The 16,372-nt window shown below is 56.2% G+C and overlaps 2 protein-coding genes across 8 annotated transcripts in view; both read right to left on the bottom strand.

Annotated features, from left to right (window-relative positions):
* Window positions 1-120: 120 nt before the first annotated feature.
* JMJD7 (jumonji domain containing 7) lies at window positions 121-9,819 on the bottom strand. Of its 3 annotated transcripts, none has more exons than XM_050799548.1 (8): window positions 9,714-9,819; window positions 2,780-2,933; window positions 2,450-2,703; window positions 2,008-2,085; window positions 1,453-1,644; window positions 1,149-1,225; window positions 760-919; window positions 121-632 (listed from the first exon to the last, which is right to left on the bottom strand). In XM_050799548.1, exons 1-8 carry the CDS (start codon window positions 9,775-9,777, stop codon window positions 544-546), a joined length of 1,068 nt encoding a protein of 355 aa, XP_050655505.1. In that variant the 5' UTR covers window positions 9,778-9,819; the 3' UTR covers window positions 121-543. The 3 variants fall into 3 exon arrangements, with proteins under 3 accessions (XP_050655505.1, XP_050655506.1, XP_050655507.1); XM_050799549.1 differs by having other exon boundaries at window positions 2,029-2,085; XM_050799550.1 differs by having other exon boundaries at window positions 1,453-1,548; window positions 2,029-2,085.
* Window positions 9,820-10,002: 183 nt separating this feature from the next.
* MAPKBP1 (mitogen-activated protein kinase binding protein 1) overlaps window positions 10,003-16,372 on the bottom strand; it is a 53,198-nt gene continuing 46,828 nt past the window's right edge. For 3 of the 5 annotated variants that reach the window (XM_050799369.1, XM_050799370.1, XM_050799373.1), the window contains 8 exons: window positions 16,090-16,256; window positions 15,718-15,863; window positions 15,406-15,603; window positions 15,151-15,235; window positions 14,608-14,891; window positions 13,619-14,389; window positions 13,267-13,352; window positions 10,003-12,632 (listed from right to left, as the gene is read on the bottom strand). In XM_050799369.1, the coding sequence (XP_050655326.1) occupies window positions 12,405-12,632; window positions 13,267-13,352; window positions 13,619-14,389; window positions 14,608-14,891; window positions 15,151-15,235; window positions 15,406-15,603; window positions 15,718-15,863; window positions 16,090-16,256 (1,965 nt within the window). In that variant the 3' untranslated portion in view covers window positions 10,003-12,404. The remainder of the gene's footprint in view (window positions 12,633-13,266; window positions 13,353-13,618; window positions 14,390-14,607; window positions 14,892-15,150; window positions 15,236-15,405; window positions 15,604-15,717; window positions 15,864-16,089; window positions 16,257-16,372) is intronic. The other 2 variants (XM_050799371.1, XM_050799372.1) reach the window with 1 other exon arrangement.

Here is a 16,372-nt window from a genome sequence, read left to right as displayed (position 1 = left end):
AAGAATGGTGTGAACCCGGAGGCGGAGGTTGAAGTGAGCCGAGATCACACCACTGCACTCCAGCCTGGGCGACAGAGCGAGACTCCATCTCAAAAAAAAAAAAAAAAAAGAACATACGACTCACAGCTTCCTTTTATTCAACATGTCCTGTGTGCCAGCTCCACGCTGGTCCTCATAGACATCATCTCCAAGCCCATGATAGCCCCGCGAGGTAGAGCCATTATTATCTGTTTACTGACAGGACACCAATGCCCGAGATGCAGTGACTCTCCCAACATCACAGCACTGGGGAGAGGTGCCGCTGTACCTGATCCCTGCTCCGCTCACCTGTGTGGCAACTTCCTGAGAACCCTCACCCAGACCTGCCTGGCACCTTGAGTCCTCATGACCACATTCCAAGATCCTCCAAAGTTGATCTCAAGCCATGCTGGAACCTGGGCCAGCAGCCAGCATGCACACTCCAGGCTCTCGAGAATTGACCCGGCCAGGGAGGGGCTGGCCCCTTCCCCCGAGGCGTGCCTGGCCATGTTCACCAGTGCTCCATCAGTCAAGGCCTGAAGCCTTGGTGAGGGAGTCGAGCAGCTGGAAGTAACTATACTTGAGGTCGTATTCCATGTCATACCAGAAATTCACTGTGGGAAGAATGGGGATCTGAGTATGAAGGTCGCTCTTCTGACCTGGAGCCTCCCAAGCCTCCCCCTAGAGGCCCTGCTGGACCTTGGCGGGGCCTGTCCCCGGGCAGCCTGGGCAACTCCTTACCTGCAATGCAGCCCTGGGACTGCTGGACGTGGTGGAACCACAGAGCCGGCAGATAGAGCATCTCACCGGCCCGCACTGTACAGCGAAGGGCCTGGGCCTGACTGTAACTGGGGTAGCGGGCTAGGTCTGGCGCCAAGGGGTCCAGTGGGATCCAGGGCACCTGGGAACACATCAGATGCCAGGGAGCAGCCCCCCAGACCCCCCAGGACTTCAGGCTGTGTCCCTTCCAAAGGTCAACACCACAGACCCTGCTCAGCTCAGCAATGAAAGGCCTCAGACTTAGGGATTTTTCAGAGCAAGGTGCCACCTCCCCAGATCTTTTGTGCCTGCTCTTCAGGGCCAGGCTTCTGCCCTTCTGCCTCCCTAGAGCCCAAGAACAGGACAAACACCTTCTCCATGGCCTCTTCATCCACCACCTTAAAGGTGCCCTCTTCGGTTAGCTGGTAGGTTGCCGGCGTGTACAGCTCTGGAGCCCAAGGGAGAAGGGTGTGGGGGAACTGCAAACGGCCTGGAACTTGCCAGACCCTCCTCCACCCCAGCCAGCCCTGGGCAGGGGCAAGGGGATCAGGGGCCCTGGTGCAGTGGGGATGCCACAGCCACACCTCAGGCCTGGGAACTGGCCTCCCAGGCTCTTGCTGCCTCCCTCCCCCTTGGGCCAGCTATTCCCCAGCCCCTGCAGGCCACATCCCCTACCATAGGGGATGAAGGGCCGGTCGCTGGGCGGATGTAACAGGAAATGCTTCTCTCCTGAGACCACGCAGTAGAGGTTCTCATAGGGGTCCTTGTGCACTGCCAACATAAAGAAGGCCCGGGGGCAGGGTATGGAGGGCAGGGGCACAAGAGGCGGCAAACCATCATGCTGAGAGCCCTGCACCCCAAGACGGCCTATGACAAAAGAGAAGCACACAGAGTCAGTGGGGTGGAGATGCCAGGGGCTCTGATGGGCATTCTGGAACTCCACCTACCAGGGTCTTAATGCTCGCCAGGCCCTGGACTCCTCTCCACCAAGAGGGGAAGTTCTCCTACACCTACCCCCTGACCCAGCTGGTCTTTAGGGAGCTTTCTTTGGGTCTAGAAGAAACAATGCACCCACCCCCAATGCCACGGGTCCCTTCCCCCACCTCAGCTGTCAAGGGAAGCCCTCTGCGGTGCCCGAGTCCTAGAAGCCAAAAGAAATCTTAGAGAACAGTCAGTCCAACCTCCAACCAGGGTCTTCCCTCCCTCTGCCCCCACCTGCTCCTTCCCCACCTTTGTATTCCCGACACCTACAAGAAGTCACCGCAGCCGCCTCCCCTAGCCAGAAGTTCACAGCATCGGGCATCTTTCCTGCAGGGCAGATGGCAGAGAGCAAGTTAGGAAGGCCAGGCTGGGGATAGCTGCCATCCAGTGATGCCGGAGCCAAAACCTGGGTAAGCACAGAAGAATCCCAAGAAAGGGGTCAGGGAGAAGAGGGAGAGGTTGGGAAAGCTTGGGGAAGGGGCCCGCCCTCCCCTGGGGCAGAAGGAAGGACAACAATCTTCGGTAGTTTGTCTATGATTAAGTCAAGGCCTGGGAATGTATTTAGTGAGCTGCACCAGATGCTGACAGGACCAAGCCTGTAGGTCAGGTCATCACCTAAGGGCAAGCAGGCTGACCCCCTCCTTCCTGTATCTTCCCTGCCCCGGGCCAGGACCACCCCACCTCCACTCACCCAGGGCTTCTGAGGCCCAGGGCACATGGGATTCCAGGTCAGGCAGCAGCTGGGGTAGCTCGGTGGGCAGGTTGGAGCACTGCTTCTGCACGTAGAGGACCCCGGGGTGCTGGGCCCGGCCCTCCAGCACATCCAGCACGAAGCTCAGGGGCACGCGGCGTTCAGCTGGCATCACGAAGCGGTCCCCTCTCACGGCATCCGCGTAACCGTCTGGGGTCACGGCCACGCTCACCTCCGTGGACCCCACTGTGGCTCTAGAGGAATGGACGCTCAGCCCATGCCTAGATGCCAGTAATCACTGCTCACACCCAACCCCAGGGCAGCTCCCACCTGAAATAGGGGAGGGACCACTTTTGCAGGGCCGGCCAGTGCTGCAGAGCGTTGCGGATGATGCACGGCCTGCTGGGGCAGACCCAGTCCCGGTAGAAGTGGAGCGGAGTTGGGGGCTTGTCCAGGTAGGGTACAGCAAGAGGCACGCTGAGCTCTGAGAGAAAGAGGAAGATGGGGGATGGAGGGGCTGAAGTCAGCAGCACCCAGTCCCAGCCCAAGAGATGCCCTCCCTGGAAAGGCCAGGCTGTCACTGGGAAATGCTCATTGGTGACCAAAGGACCCTGGACAACCAGTAATAGAAGGATGAGGAGGGAAAATGAAAGCAGAAAGCATCACGCACACACACCAGCATGGGCCCCGACCGTGCACAGGGCCAGGGGCTGCTACACAACCCATAATCCAAATCGCCCGTGGGGCTGTGTCTGCACAGTGAACCCTCTCTGCCTTCCCACCTTGGAGGGCCAGCCTCCCAGCATCTACCAGAAAGGCACCATGGAGTGGTGTTGGGAACTCCAGAATGAGTAAGGCTGAGGCCCCATGGCCACGGGCTATTCTGGGTGGGGTGTGGCTCTGGGAAGCCCCCTTCAACAGTGATATTTACTGAGCACTTGGCTTGGCTAATCTGGGGCTATCAGGGATCACACAATTATCTTGGGAAATTTACAACCTTCTTACCCAGGGAGACAAACTAACAGATGACACCAATGGAGGAAAAGGAAGGGCTGGGCTGTGGTTTGGGTCCTGCTGAACAGCATCACCATGTCCAGACACCCAGGGCCACCATGTGCACTTCCGCGGGCTGTGTGGCATGCACCTGTGCAGGGGTCTACAGTGGCCCTGTGTCACCTCTAATCAAAATCTCTTTTTGACTCAGCTTTCTTTCTCCTTCACTCCCATCATCCTACTGGTTGGCTCTAAGTCCTGTTGATTCTGTCTCCTGTGTCTCTCAAACCCACCGTCTCCTCTCCTCCACTGGCATCCACATTCCAGCTACCTCCTTTGGGTCCTCACTCAAATATCACATTGATAAGGCTTCCTTCTCTGACTATACTTTCTAAATTTATAATCTGTCCCCCTCCCCACTGTCAAAAATCTTTATACCCCTTTCCCTATTTTTTCTCCTTCATATTCATCGCCATCTAACATGCTATATATTTTAGGGCTGGACATGGTGGCTCATGTCTGTAATCCCAGCACTTTGGGATGTAGAGGCAGGAAGATTGCTGAGGCTGGGAGTTCAAGACCAGCCTTGGCAAGGTAGCGAGACCCCATCTCTACAAAAAAACTAAAAATTATCTGGACATGGTGGCATGCACCTATACTCCTAGCTACACTACAGGCTGAATGAAGCAGAAGGATCACTTGAGTCCAAGAGTTAGAGGCTGCAATGAGCGATCATCATACCACGGCACTCCAGCCTGGGTGACAGAGCAAGACCTTATCTCAAAAAAGTATATATATATTTCATGTACATAAACTGTTTATCGTTCTGTCACCCTTGCTAGAATGTAAACTCCACAAGGGCAGAGACACTCATCTTGTTCGCTGATGTACCCCCTGGGACCTAGAACAGTACCTAACACACAGCATGTAATCAGCAAATATTTGCCTAATGTTGAATAGAAGTCTCCAGCATCCTGGCTGGATGGTTGCGGCAGTGAACTAGCTGGTTTCTCTGGCTTAATTCCACTCCCTCTCAAAGTATTCATCATCATAGCCTCAGTCATCTCCTGAAGATACAATCTCATCTTGCCATACCCCTAGTAACAAATGCCTCGATGGCTTACCACTGCTCCTTAGAGAATGCCGCCTGCCTTGGCACGCACGACCAAGAACAACCTACTCTTCCAGTCTGATTTCCTGTCTTGTGCCTGCCCTTGCCACACACCCTCTATTCAGGTGGTACCTGACTTTGTCCCAGCTGCTCACTCAGACTGGAATGTCTTTTTGCTGGTTTTTATAAAGTGTACAGGGCTTTGCTTTGCTACATTTATGCTCTAGGTCGAGCCAGAAGGCCTTGGTGTCCATTTGGTGGTTACTACATCCTGCTCCAAATGGTCCCAACACTGATGTTCACCTCTGAGGTTACGCCGCATCTCTCACAGCCACACCATGTTAGTCACCTTTACTTTCTGATCAGTTGGAAAGTGAATGTTCTTAGATCAAAAATTGTAACTGAGTGAGAAGACCCCCGTGGGCCCAGGAATACTGGAAAGGAAAGAGCTGGCATGCCTGCTTGCTTCCCTGGCTAGAGGCAAGATGGCACCCGTCCACTAGATATGGGATCCAGGAGATAGGAAAGTGGCAAAGGCCTTCCCAGTCATGCCAGCCCATCCAAGCAGTCACCTTGGGAGACGGTGGTCTGAGGCTCAGTACATCTCCCTGTTGTACTCGCTGAGATTCTTTTGAGACAGCATCTTGCTCTGTTGCCCAGGCTGAAGTGCAGTGATGCAATAATGGCTCACCACAGCCGCAAACTGTCACCGGACCTTTGGGGTGTTGCTTTGCCAGCTGGAAACCTCTGTGGCCAGTGATGCCTTTGCCTGTTTTGCTCAGGCCCATTGGGCCCACTCATCCCTGCAGGCTGTGCTCGGCTCATGCCACCAACCTGTATCCCACACCTGCCAAGGGCGAGTGGGGCGGCGAGGTGTGTGTGAGCCAATGAGTGTGGAGTCTGGCCACTGTGCACAGCCAGGTATGTGGGCTGCGGTGGGGCAGGCAGCTCCAGGTGCCAACATGGGCGCTGGTTTCCTGCAAGGCTGCAGTTAGACCAAGTATACCATAAGTAGCTTCCACAGCTGACACTAGGAAACATGGTGGTGCTTGGAAGCTTGGAGATACCAGGAACTGCAGAGCCCTAAAGAGGATGTCAGAACCCCAGCTTGGGGAGCTCCTGGGTCTGGGCTCCCCAAAGGGCTGCAGCTCTTCTTTCCTTCTTGTCATCCACCATGTGGCGAGCAAGACGCATGGTTCAGCCCTCTTCATGTTACAGCTCTTTTAGCCCCGCCATTCAGCACGTCCCCAGTTGTTGTCCTGCATCCAGGAAGAATGAAGTACATACAGACAAGTAGAGGGTTAACAAGACAAAGAGGAGCTTTACTGAGCCATGGAACAGCTCAGAGGAGACCCACAGTGGGCAGCTCCTCTCCGCAGCCAGGGTATCCCCATGAGTGTTCAGCTCTCAGCAGAGAGGATGGCTCCTCTGCAGGACTTCGCTTTGCTACATTCGTGCTCTAGGTCGAGCCAGAAGGCCTTGGTCTCCATTTGGTGGTTACTACATCCTGCTCCAAATGGTCCCGGCACTGATGTTCACCTCTGAGCTTATGCTGCGTCTCTCGTGGCCACACCATGCCAGTCACCTTTACTTTGCAATCAGTTGGAAAGTGAATGTTCTTAGATCAAAAATTGTAACTGAGTGAGAAGACCCCACTGGGCCCAGGAGTACTGGAAAAGAAAGAGCTGGCTTGCCTGCTTGCTTCCCTGGCTAGAGTGGCTCCTGTCTGTGGGCAGGTTGCCGAGTCTCTCCAGCTCTCAGCAGAGAGGGCAGCTCCTTCCTGCAGCTGGTCGTCCCATTGTCTCTTCTGGTCTGGCTGAGTTAGGGGCTTTTTATGGCCCTCAGAGGGGAGGAAGTACATGCCTATTGGTCCATGGGCAGCCATGGGTGGGCCAGAAAAAGCATCAAAATTTCCCATTCCAGTCCATGGAACCTGCAGCCCAGCCCCCAGGCTTCAGGCCTTCCCTGGCTTGAAGGTCAGGCTTCACCCGGGACCCATCTGCCTCTTGCCACCATTCATGGCACCCAGGCTGTTTGTGCCAAGGGGTGCCTGCAGGCCAGCACTGAGCTGCCCTCAGCCCCTCTTGGCTTCCCTCCCATGCTCGTTGGCACCCAAAGGCCGGAGGGGGCCAAGGTGGCAGGGGGCTGGTGTGTCAGCACTGCCCAGAGCATTCACACACCCAGCCAAGCCGCAGCAGCACCCAGGTTCAGCCTCAACTTTGCTCCATGATCAGATCAGGTGCTGACAGTGGGGAAAGCCAGACAGCAGGATCAGCACTTCCGAGCCTGTGGCAGCAGAAAGGGGCCTTCCTGGGCCCCCGAGGGTGCAGAGATGCCTGGCCCCACAGCTGCAGCTGCGGCCAGGAGGGTGGGGCTTCTGCCTGCTCCTGGCTCCCAAGAGCACGGGGTACCTGAGTTGCAGCCCTGGCTTGGGTGGTTGCAATTGTGCCTAGGGAGCTCCCACTCCACCACTTGGAAGGGGTGGGGCTCCCACTTGTCTCCAGTTCCTGCCAGCTCTGTGGAGCATGCGGCCCAGCTGCACCTCCTCTTTGCATTTTCCCCACAGTGGCAGCAGGCAAGGTGCAGATGGCACGGCAGCCCCGACCACCCCACACAAATAAGCCTGATGGTCCTGGGGCTGGCCCTACAAGTCCCGGCTGCACCTTTGGCAGGGTGCTCGTGGGCTTCTGGGATATGGCGGGGAGCGAGGTTGAGGCTGCAGCAGAGGGTCTGGGCTTAAGAGCAGGTCCTGCCCAGCTGTGTGAGGGTGGGGGTGGTGCAGTCGGCTGCCTCAGGGATGCAGGGAACAGGGGACTCACTACTACCACTGCCACTCCCAGAGCCGCTTCTGCTGCCCGACTCGTGCCTCCCCACTGCAGCCAGCATGATGACAGCATCCACTCGACTGCCGCCACTGTCATCAGAACCACCAGACTCAAGCAATCCTCTTGCCTCAGCCTCCTGAACAGGTGGGACTACAGGCACATGCCACCACACATGATGGTGTCTCACTATGTTGCCCAGGCTGGTCTTGAACTCCTGGCCTCAAGAGATCCTCTCACTAAGGAAGGAGACCACTACTATTCTGCTGCCTTCCTACCCCCACCTTGCCTAGTTCACAAGACAGGAGAAAAGAGAGAAAGAAACAAAAGTAAGATAAATAGCCAGACAACCTTGGCACCACCACCCGGCCCTAGGAGTTAAACAAAGTAATAATAACATCAACCCCTGGCCTAAACTACTTGTGTTATCTGTAAATTCCAGACACTGTATGAAAAAAGCATTGTAAAACTTTCTGTTCTGTTAGCTGATGCATGTCGGCCCCAGTCACGTTTCCCACGCTTGCTCAGTTTATCACGACCCTTTCACGTGGACCCCTTAAAGTTGTAAGCCTTTAAAAAGGCCAAGTATTTCTTTTTCAAGGAGCTCGGTTCTTAAGACATGAGTCTGCCGATGCTCCCGGCCGAATAAAAAACCTCTTTCTTTAATCCGGTGTCTGAGGAGTTTTGTCTGCTGCTCATCCTGCTACATCACTTTGGCCTCCTGAAGTGCTAAGATTACAGGCGTGAGTACTGAACACAGCCTGGGATTCTGGAAATACGTGGAAACTGCCATTTTTTCACCCTTTGGACTTCTGCAATTAGGGATTTGTTTTACTTGCTCACCATTTTTAGAGAATGGCTGCTTTTCTCTCCTGGGGCTTCAAAGTGAGAAAATTTCAAAAGGGATCCAAACAATTCCTTTGACCCCATAACTCTACTAAGAATTTAACTAACAAGGCTGGGAGCAGCAGCTTATGCGTTCCACGGTGTTCCGAAACTTTGGAATTCCGAGGTGGAAGGATTGCTTGAGCCTAGGAATTTGAGACCACCTGGTCTCTACTAAAATTCAAAAAAATTAGCCAGGCATGGTGGTGCATGCCTATAGCCTCAGCTACTCCCAGGCGCTGAAGCAGGAGGATCTCCTGAACCTGGGAGGTCGAGGTGCAGCGAGCTATGATTGTGCCACTGCACTCCAGCTTGGCTGACAGAGTAAGACCCTGTCTCAAAAAATATATATATAAAGAATTTAACCAATAAAAATACTCACACATGTGCACAAAGACCCTGCTCCTGCAGACTGGCTTCTTCACTGTTACCTGAACACATCGGGCACACTCCCACCAAGGGCTTTGCCTGCACTTGCCTTCTAACCTACTTCTACTCTACAACTTACTCATTCAGTACACCTGTGATTAACTGTCCACCTTCTCACTTAGAATGTAACAGGGCACAGAATGTAAAGGAGAGAGATTTGTTTTGTTCAGTGATGTATCTCAAACACAGTGAACAGAACCTGGCACACAGAGTTGCTGAATAAGTATTCGTTAAATCAATACTCAAAGCATTCGTTGCAGCATTATTGAAAACAACAGATTGGACATGACCTAAATGAGTAAGTGAAAAAGACTGAGGTAGAGGAATGTGAAATGATCTCCAAGATACACGGTGCAGAAGAGTATGTTTAGCAGACTACTATTTGTACAAAAAAAGTGTAAAAAGTCATGTGTGCACGGATATAAACAATCTTTCTGGAAGAATGCAAACTGGGGCTGGGAGGGAACCTTGCTTCATTTACATTGCATACCATTATATATTACATACCCATCACATATACATGTGCCTGTGTTGCTGTTCAGTGGGAAGAAATCATTTAAAAATAGAAAAAAGGAGAGAAGAGAGGAAGAAAGAAAAGGAATAAAAACTCAGCAGGGGAAGAGCCAGGGACCATTTGGTCAGCCTGCAGTCCTCCCAAAGTGGGAGAGGGGAGTTGGGGCCGGAGGTGGGGCACGTGGGGGAGAAATCCGGCCACCACCTGTGTGCCTTTGATGCGCTTTCAACAAGGGTACCAGCAAATTCCTCAAGACTGTGGGAAACACAGGGCTTCGTCACGACCACGGTCAAGACGGCACCGGGCCTCGGGAATGACATGAACAGTCACCCAGGAAGCCGCGGGAGTGCGCGAACACTCGGGGAGGGAAGCGGGTTGTGACAGAAGAGCAACCCGAGCGGGGCCTTAGGCCAGTCGCACACGCGAGGTTCCGAGCCCCCGGTGTCAGCGGCATCCCAGGGCCCCTCCCATGTTCGGAGATCGCCGCAGCCTCTGGCAGAGCCCACTCACCCCTTGCAGCGGCCGGGAATTCTCGTAACTCCCTTCTCACGGCGTCCAAAGCCGCCTCCGCCATGGCTGCGTCTGAGCTGGCCGAGACCCCGCCTCAACCCGACGTCCCGCCGCAGGCCACACCCCCCAGACCCTCGCCCCGCCCTTCCCGAGGCCCCCGCCGCAGGCCACACCCCCAGCACCCCGCCCCGTCCTGCCCTGGTAGCACAGCCGGTTCCGCCACCGAAGCGGTGGAGCGAGCAGCGGCGCCTGCTTCCGCCTGCCCCACCCACTGGCCGGCATCCCAGGATTAACAAACAATTGTGTTTATTGACAAGTTCATACATCAGTACAAACGGGCACGTTAAAAACAGCCCCCCGCCCCGTGCAGCCGAACAGGCGGCGGGAAGCGCCGCGACCTGCACAAAGTAGAAAAGTTATAAATAAGGGGCTTTCAAAACTGGGCGGGGGCGAATCTGGAGTGGGGCGGCGGTTGCCGGTGGCCTCAGACATGCAGAAGGGGACGGGGCGCCGGCCAGGCCACGACGCCCCTCACCCACATGGGGCAGAGGGCAGGAAAAGGGCGGCCACGTTCTCACAAACATCAGGCGGAGGGAAGCTCCCTCCTCGTGAAGGACCTGGCCCAGAGGGCGAACCTGAGTCCCACCTGCGGTGGGCACGGCTGGTGTGGGAGGTCGGCGCGCAGCGGGAGTTCCGGGGCCATGCGGGTGGCGGTGCTAGAGGAATGGGGAATGGCCAGGTTTGGAGCAGCTCAAGCGCACTCAGGCTGATGTCTCGGAGCTGGGCACCCTTCGGAACCCATTTCTTTTTTTTTTTTTTTGAGATGGCGTCTCTCTTTGTCACCCAGGCTGGAGTGCAATGGCGCGATCTCGGCTCACTGCAACCTCCACCTCCAGGATTCAAGTGATTCTCCTGCCTCAGCCACCCAAGTAGCTGGGATTACAGGCGCATGCCACCAGGCCCAGCTAAGTTCTGCATTTTTAGTAGAGACAGGGTTTCACCATGTTGGCCAGGCTGTCTCTATCACCTGACCTCGTGATCTGCCGGCCTTGGCCTCCGAAAGTGCTGGGATTACAGGCCTGGGCCATCACACCTGGTCCAGAACCCATTTCTTTATAAGCTTCTGCCTACCGCACAGCAGCGCGGGTGAAGGGGCTCTCGTGGCCTGAAGCTGTGGTAAAGCTGCTCTGACTTACCTGGAGCAGAGGGGAGCAGCAAGGCCCACAGACACCTTTCCTCAACTCTTTAACAGCCTCACAACTTGGTCCCACTCTACCTCCTATGCTCCCCTATCTCCTTCCCCTCACACCTAATTACTGCCCTTTTACATTGTAACCTATCCCCTCACCTCTGCCACTTATCTGTCCCATCTACCACTTTTCTAGTGTCTCCTTTGGCCCTGGCACCTCCCTCCTCTCACAGCATCCAGCACACCCGTGGGTGCCCAGCACTGCCTTTGAGGAGGTTCCTTCTACCTAAACCAGGTGTCCTATGGGCCATCTCTTATCAGCCAGACTGTGGACACCAAGAATCCAGAATCTGGGTTCACTTAGTGTGCTGTGCCCCTTTTCTGCTCCCTGATATGTGTTCCACATAAGCCAGGGTGGTGAAGCTGAGGCAGGATGTGAGCAAACCAGGCACACAGCAGCCAGCCGGATACTCTAGCAACCAACACCCAACTGCATGCTGTGCAGGTAGCGGGGTGTGTGTGTGTGTGTGTGTGTGTGTGTACGTGTGTGCACATGCATGCGTGTGATCTCATCTGTGGCCGAGGTCCTCAGGAGGTGGGCCAGCGCCCTGTAAACGAAGGACGTTCCAACACAGGCTTCTGACTGAGCATCATTCAGGATGCAGGGAGAAGGTGGCCTCTGGGCTCCAGCAGCCGGCTGGGGTCCAAGGCTGGAGAACAGGGAAGAACAAGGGGCTGAGGAAAGGAGGCCAGAGCTTCATGTTTGCCCAGGTGAGGGCTTACTGTCCCGCAGCAACATCCCACAGCTGGCTCAAGTTCTGGCCAGGAGAGAAAGGGGTCACAGGGAAAGACAATGCTGGGCCCCTCTTGGAGGGAGAATAGGAGTGGAATGTGGGGGCTCAGGTCCTAATACCAATTCAAGTCTCCTGATGGCTGGGGACACCCTGGAGGGCCTGACGGCTCTGCCTTTCTGAGCTGCCAGGTATTAGGGAAAACCACCCTGCTCTGGCAGCCAGGGGAGTGCAGCTGGTGTGAGAGGGGAAGTGGAGGTAGAAGTGAAGGCCCACAGTTGGCTGAAGGGCCCTGAACACCACATCACCTCACCTCGACCCCAGAGTACCCTGTGTATGCTCCACCCCAGGGAGCTGATCCCTGCAGAAATTTCAAATGGCTTCTAAGAGAGGGCCAGCCCTTCCCAGATTCCGAGATGGGGCAAGCTGCCCTCCTACCTCTCACAGCACCAAGATGACAAAGACCCAAGACCTGTCCCTGCCACTGGAGGGGCTGTGGAGGCAGGAGTTCCAAGGAAGTGAGGCAACAGTCAGGGAAATAAATTAATAAATACAGGCGCCCTATGAGGAGCGGCTGGGAAGGCTGCTTTGCCTCTGAACACTGCTCCCTGCTTTCCAATCCAAACAGCCCCGTGGGTTTTGGTGAGTGGCAGAGGGGCTGCAGTTTGGAATCGCTGAGGCATTCATTCACTTGGGACAGGCTTCCGGAACTCAGAGTTTGCGTTCCATGCGCCGTTCCACGGCTCGAAGCAACAGTTCCGAGTATTGCTCCAGCAGGGCCTGTGTCTGCTCGGCTCCCACAGCCCCAGGGCTGCCGCCTGGGCTGGACGGCACTGCCCCAGCCAGGGCTTCCAGCTCCTGTCGCACTGAAGAGAAGGTGTCTCTGAGGAGCTGGGCGATCCGACTGTGCTCTGCTGAGGGCATCTTGCAGCCAGCCACCTGAAACAGGACCCCCAGAAGTGAGGTGGGGGAGCCTGTCAGCAGACATATAAAAGGGAGAGGCCCCACTTCGGTCCAGCCTGCCTCAGAAGAAGGGACTAGCTGGGAACCCTACCTGCCAAGATCAGCATGTATGGCCAGGGGACATGGGATGCGGCAGATTCTGGGGGTGACCCCCAAAGTGGATCCCATCGGATTGCAGAACCGTCTACATCTTACAAACAACTCCTTATGACAACTCTGGCAGAATCTGCTTTCTCTTTCAAAGTTTGGGCCTTCTTGGACTGTCCCCTATGTCTAAGGGGGCCAAATCGTGGATATGAAAAAGGATGCCATTAATAATTACACTGGGACAACATAAACTGGGATTGTCCTGAGCCAACTAGGAGATGTGGTCTCTCCAGGCCTCACCTCCTGAGGGAAGTCTCCAGCTCTTAACCAGAAACGACCGCAGGTGCCTGGTTCAAGAGGCTAGCCTGGCCTCTACTCCCCTCACCTATGCTGCCCAAGATGCTCTTGAGTGTTCCACCCTGTCAGCAGAACAGCCTTAGTATGCCATTCTGGACATGGCTATCTGAAACACCCAGCACTACTGATGTGCTCACCCTCCTGCCGGGGGGCACCTAACACCCACCGAGTGGTAGAGCCGCACGGCCTGGCGCACGCTACCGCGGAGCTCTGCCACCAGCTGCTCACACTGCTCCAGGCTCACCGCTGGCTCTGAAAGAGACGGATATGGCTCAGTGAGACCCAACATGCAGCCCTTTCAGGCCTCCGCACCCAAGACACTCAGAGCAGGAGAGACCTAGCCCTCAGCATTGCACCCCCAACTTGCCCTCAGTCCCTTCCTCTTGCCTTCTCTTCCAATGGCCTCCCCAACACCACACAAACAAGGTCCAGAGGAGAGGGCCAGCCCCAAGTTCAGAAGCCACTGAATGGGCAAGTGGGTCAGAAGGAAATCATGAAGGTTAGCAGGAGGGTCTCACCATCAGGGGTGTGACTTATGGACCTGAGACGGGAGCAGAGAGGCCGAGAAACACCAGAAGCTGAACCCACAGAAATGAGATGGAGCCAGAGAGCGGCCAACAGAGACGGGAGAGAAAGGATGGGGCAGGAGATGAGAGCTGGGGAGCTGTGCACACCTGAGTCCTGGCTCAGGGCTGCCCCTGGCTTGGTGCATTCCATGGGGTTGGGAGTCTTCTCAGGGGGTGGGGGCGGCAAGTTTTCAGGGCCTCGGAGGAGGCTGCTGACTGGCAGTTGCTGGGCACAGGGGCTGCTGGGCCCAGGATGAGCCTGGCACTCTGTCCTAGGCTTGGCAGTGGTACCCTCCCCCAAACAGGCCCATCTCTCAGTTGTACTGTGAGCTTTTCCTAGGCCCAATGGGAAGCCAGGCTTTTCTGCCTCGCCAGGGGTCCGGCCTTTGGTGACAGGAGAGAATGCAGCCAGGGTAGGACGGTCAGGCAGTGGTTTGGGGATGTCCAGGACCAGGTGAGCCCGGCTGGGCAGGGCCAGCTTGCTGAGTGGTGAGACTCGGATGGGGGCAGGAGCTTGAGGTTCAGCCACCAGGCCCAGGTTCTCCCCAACAGAGATACTGCGGGATATCTTGGCCATGGAACTGGTGGTGGGGTTCTGATAGGAGTGAGGCCGAGACGGAGGGCCATCAGCCAAGGGCAGGGAGCCCAGACCATCCTGAGCTTCCATCTCCCGAGAGAGCAGTGGGCCTGGTGAAGGGGCCTGTAGACCAGCCTCATCTCTTTCTGCAAAGGAGACAGAGGTATACGCAGGTCAGGTGGCGAGGAAGGCATCCCAGATGCCCAATCTCAAAGAGCTGCTGTTCCCCTCCACATGCCCATTAAGGGACACCCAGTGGCCAGCACAGTGACACATCAGGGCCACACCAGGCCCTCCCTCCTCCAGCATGTACATGTGTTCCACACACCCTACACCCCAGCCCTGAGCCCAGCAGGCTCCTCACCCTGTGGCACCAGACTGTGCACAGACTGGGCCTTCTGGAGTCCAGATAAGGGGCTGGCTGTGGCCACTCTCTTGGGAGCCCAGCTGCTGTCAGAGTTGAGACGGCATCGTGGCAACAGCACAGAGGCTGCCTGCTGGGGGCTGGGGTTGCCGGAGGACGGTTCTACCTCCGGGGGTGCTCCAGGGGGACTGGCACCATTGCCTCTCGGCTGCTCACCAGATGCCTGTGGCACCTGGGCTGGTCTCGACATCAGTGCCAGGCTTGAGGAGGATGGGGATGGTTCCCTATAGGGAGGAAATGTGAAAGAAGAAACAGAGAAGGCTCCACGCTCCTCCCTGCCAAAATGGCGAAAAACTGATAGCACCAGGGCACTAGGAGAGAAGGACAAGCACAAAGCCAGACAGGGCTGGGAAAAGGCCAAGTTAGCCCAAAACTGGGAGTGCTAAACACCCCAGGCATGGAGAGAGAACACTGGAGGAGAGGGCAGCAGCCCTGGGAGGCCAGGAGAGCTGGAGCTGCTGCTGGGGGGAGGGGCCTCTGTACCTGAGTGGGCGGGTCTGTACTTGCAACAGGTATCGTGAAGAGATGCTCCGAGACTCTGACCTCTCTGGCACCTGCACTGGGGCCCCTACCAGGGTCAGAGAAATCATGAATTGGGGCAGAAATCAAGCCCTTGACACAGATTTTGCCTCCCTGAGACCCCCAGCCACTGCCTATACCCTGGGACCCTCCTCTCAGGTAGGCAAGGAGGGGAGAAGGGCAAATTGCAGGCACTAAATGCTGGCCCTCTGACCACACCTGGAGCAGCTCCATTGGCCAGAGTCTCAAAGTGCTGTTTCAGAAACTGCTCCTGGTCTGGAGTCCGGGGGCTGCCCTCCTGCAGCCCATAGGGGCCCATGCCTCCCTCCTCTTCCTCCTCTTCTTCATCACCCTCAGCTGGCTCTTCAAGGTCTGAAGAGATGCCATCCACACTGAGGGGCTCCGTGCTCTCAGAGTCTGGGTGTGGGGAGGGGAGAGAGGCACTGCACTGCACCCATCTGTTGCCAGAGCCTCCCCACTCACCTCCAGGCCCCACCCACCATGACCCCTCCCTCCAGGCTGCAGCCTCACCTTCAGTGGGGTGCTCGGGGCTGGAAAGGCAGCTGCTGCTGTAGTCCACAGAGCAGGCACTGTCAGGGCTGTGCTTTTCTGAGCTCCTGCTGCCTGGGTACACTCTTCCCAGAGTTCCCCGGGCTGGAGCCTGCACCTGGAACTCACTGCCAGGATTCCAGCAGGGAGAAGAAAAGGCAGTGAGCAGAGGTGGGCAGCAGCCCTGCTGGACTCTTGCCTGTGATCAGGGTGAGGGATGAGGCAGTGGTGAGCTAGAAGGAAAGCCCTGAGTATCCTGGGGGCCAACCCTCCCTCAACTAAAGAACACTCACAGGGAGGGGAAGACGGGGGTGCTGCACAGCCCACGAGGTCTGGCCAGGGCAGGATCCTTACCTGGTATCCATGGTGGGGCTGTCACTCGGCTCCGGGTAGACAATACCATCTTCAACGGGTGCAGGTTCCAGATCTTGGGCAAAGACCCCTTCCTCTTGTGACAATAATCGGATAATACGGGGACAGGAACAGGGTTGGGAAGCCTGAGGCCGAGGGGACTTTTCATTCTGGGAACAGGCAAAGGGACGTTACCAGAGCAGCTGGCGTGAGAAGAGGTGGCGGATGAGGCAGTGGTAGCTGGTGGTTAAGCCCTGAGTATCCTGGGGGCCAACCCTCCCCGTGG

The sequence above is a fragment of the Macaca thibetana genome, chromosome 7, assembly GCF_024542745.1.
Source record: "Macaca thibetana thibetana isolate TM-01 chromosome 7, ASM2454274v1, whole genome shotgun sequence".
Taxonomy (NCBI): Eukaryota; Metazoa; Chordata; class Mammalia; order Primates; family Cercopithecidae; genus Macaca; species Macaca thibetana.
This window is presented reverse-complemented; position numbering and strand designations above follow the sequence as displayed.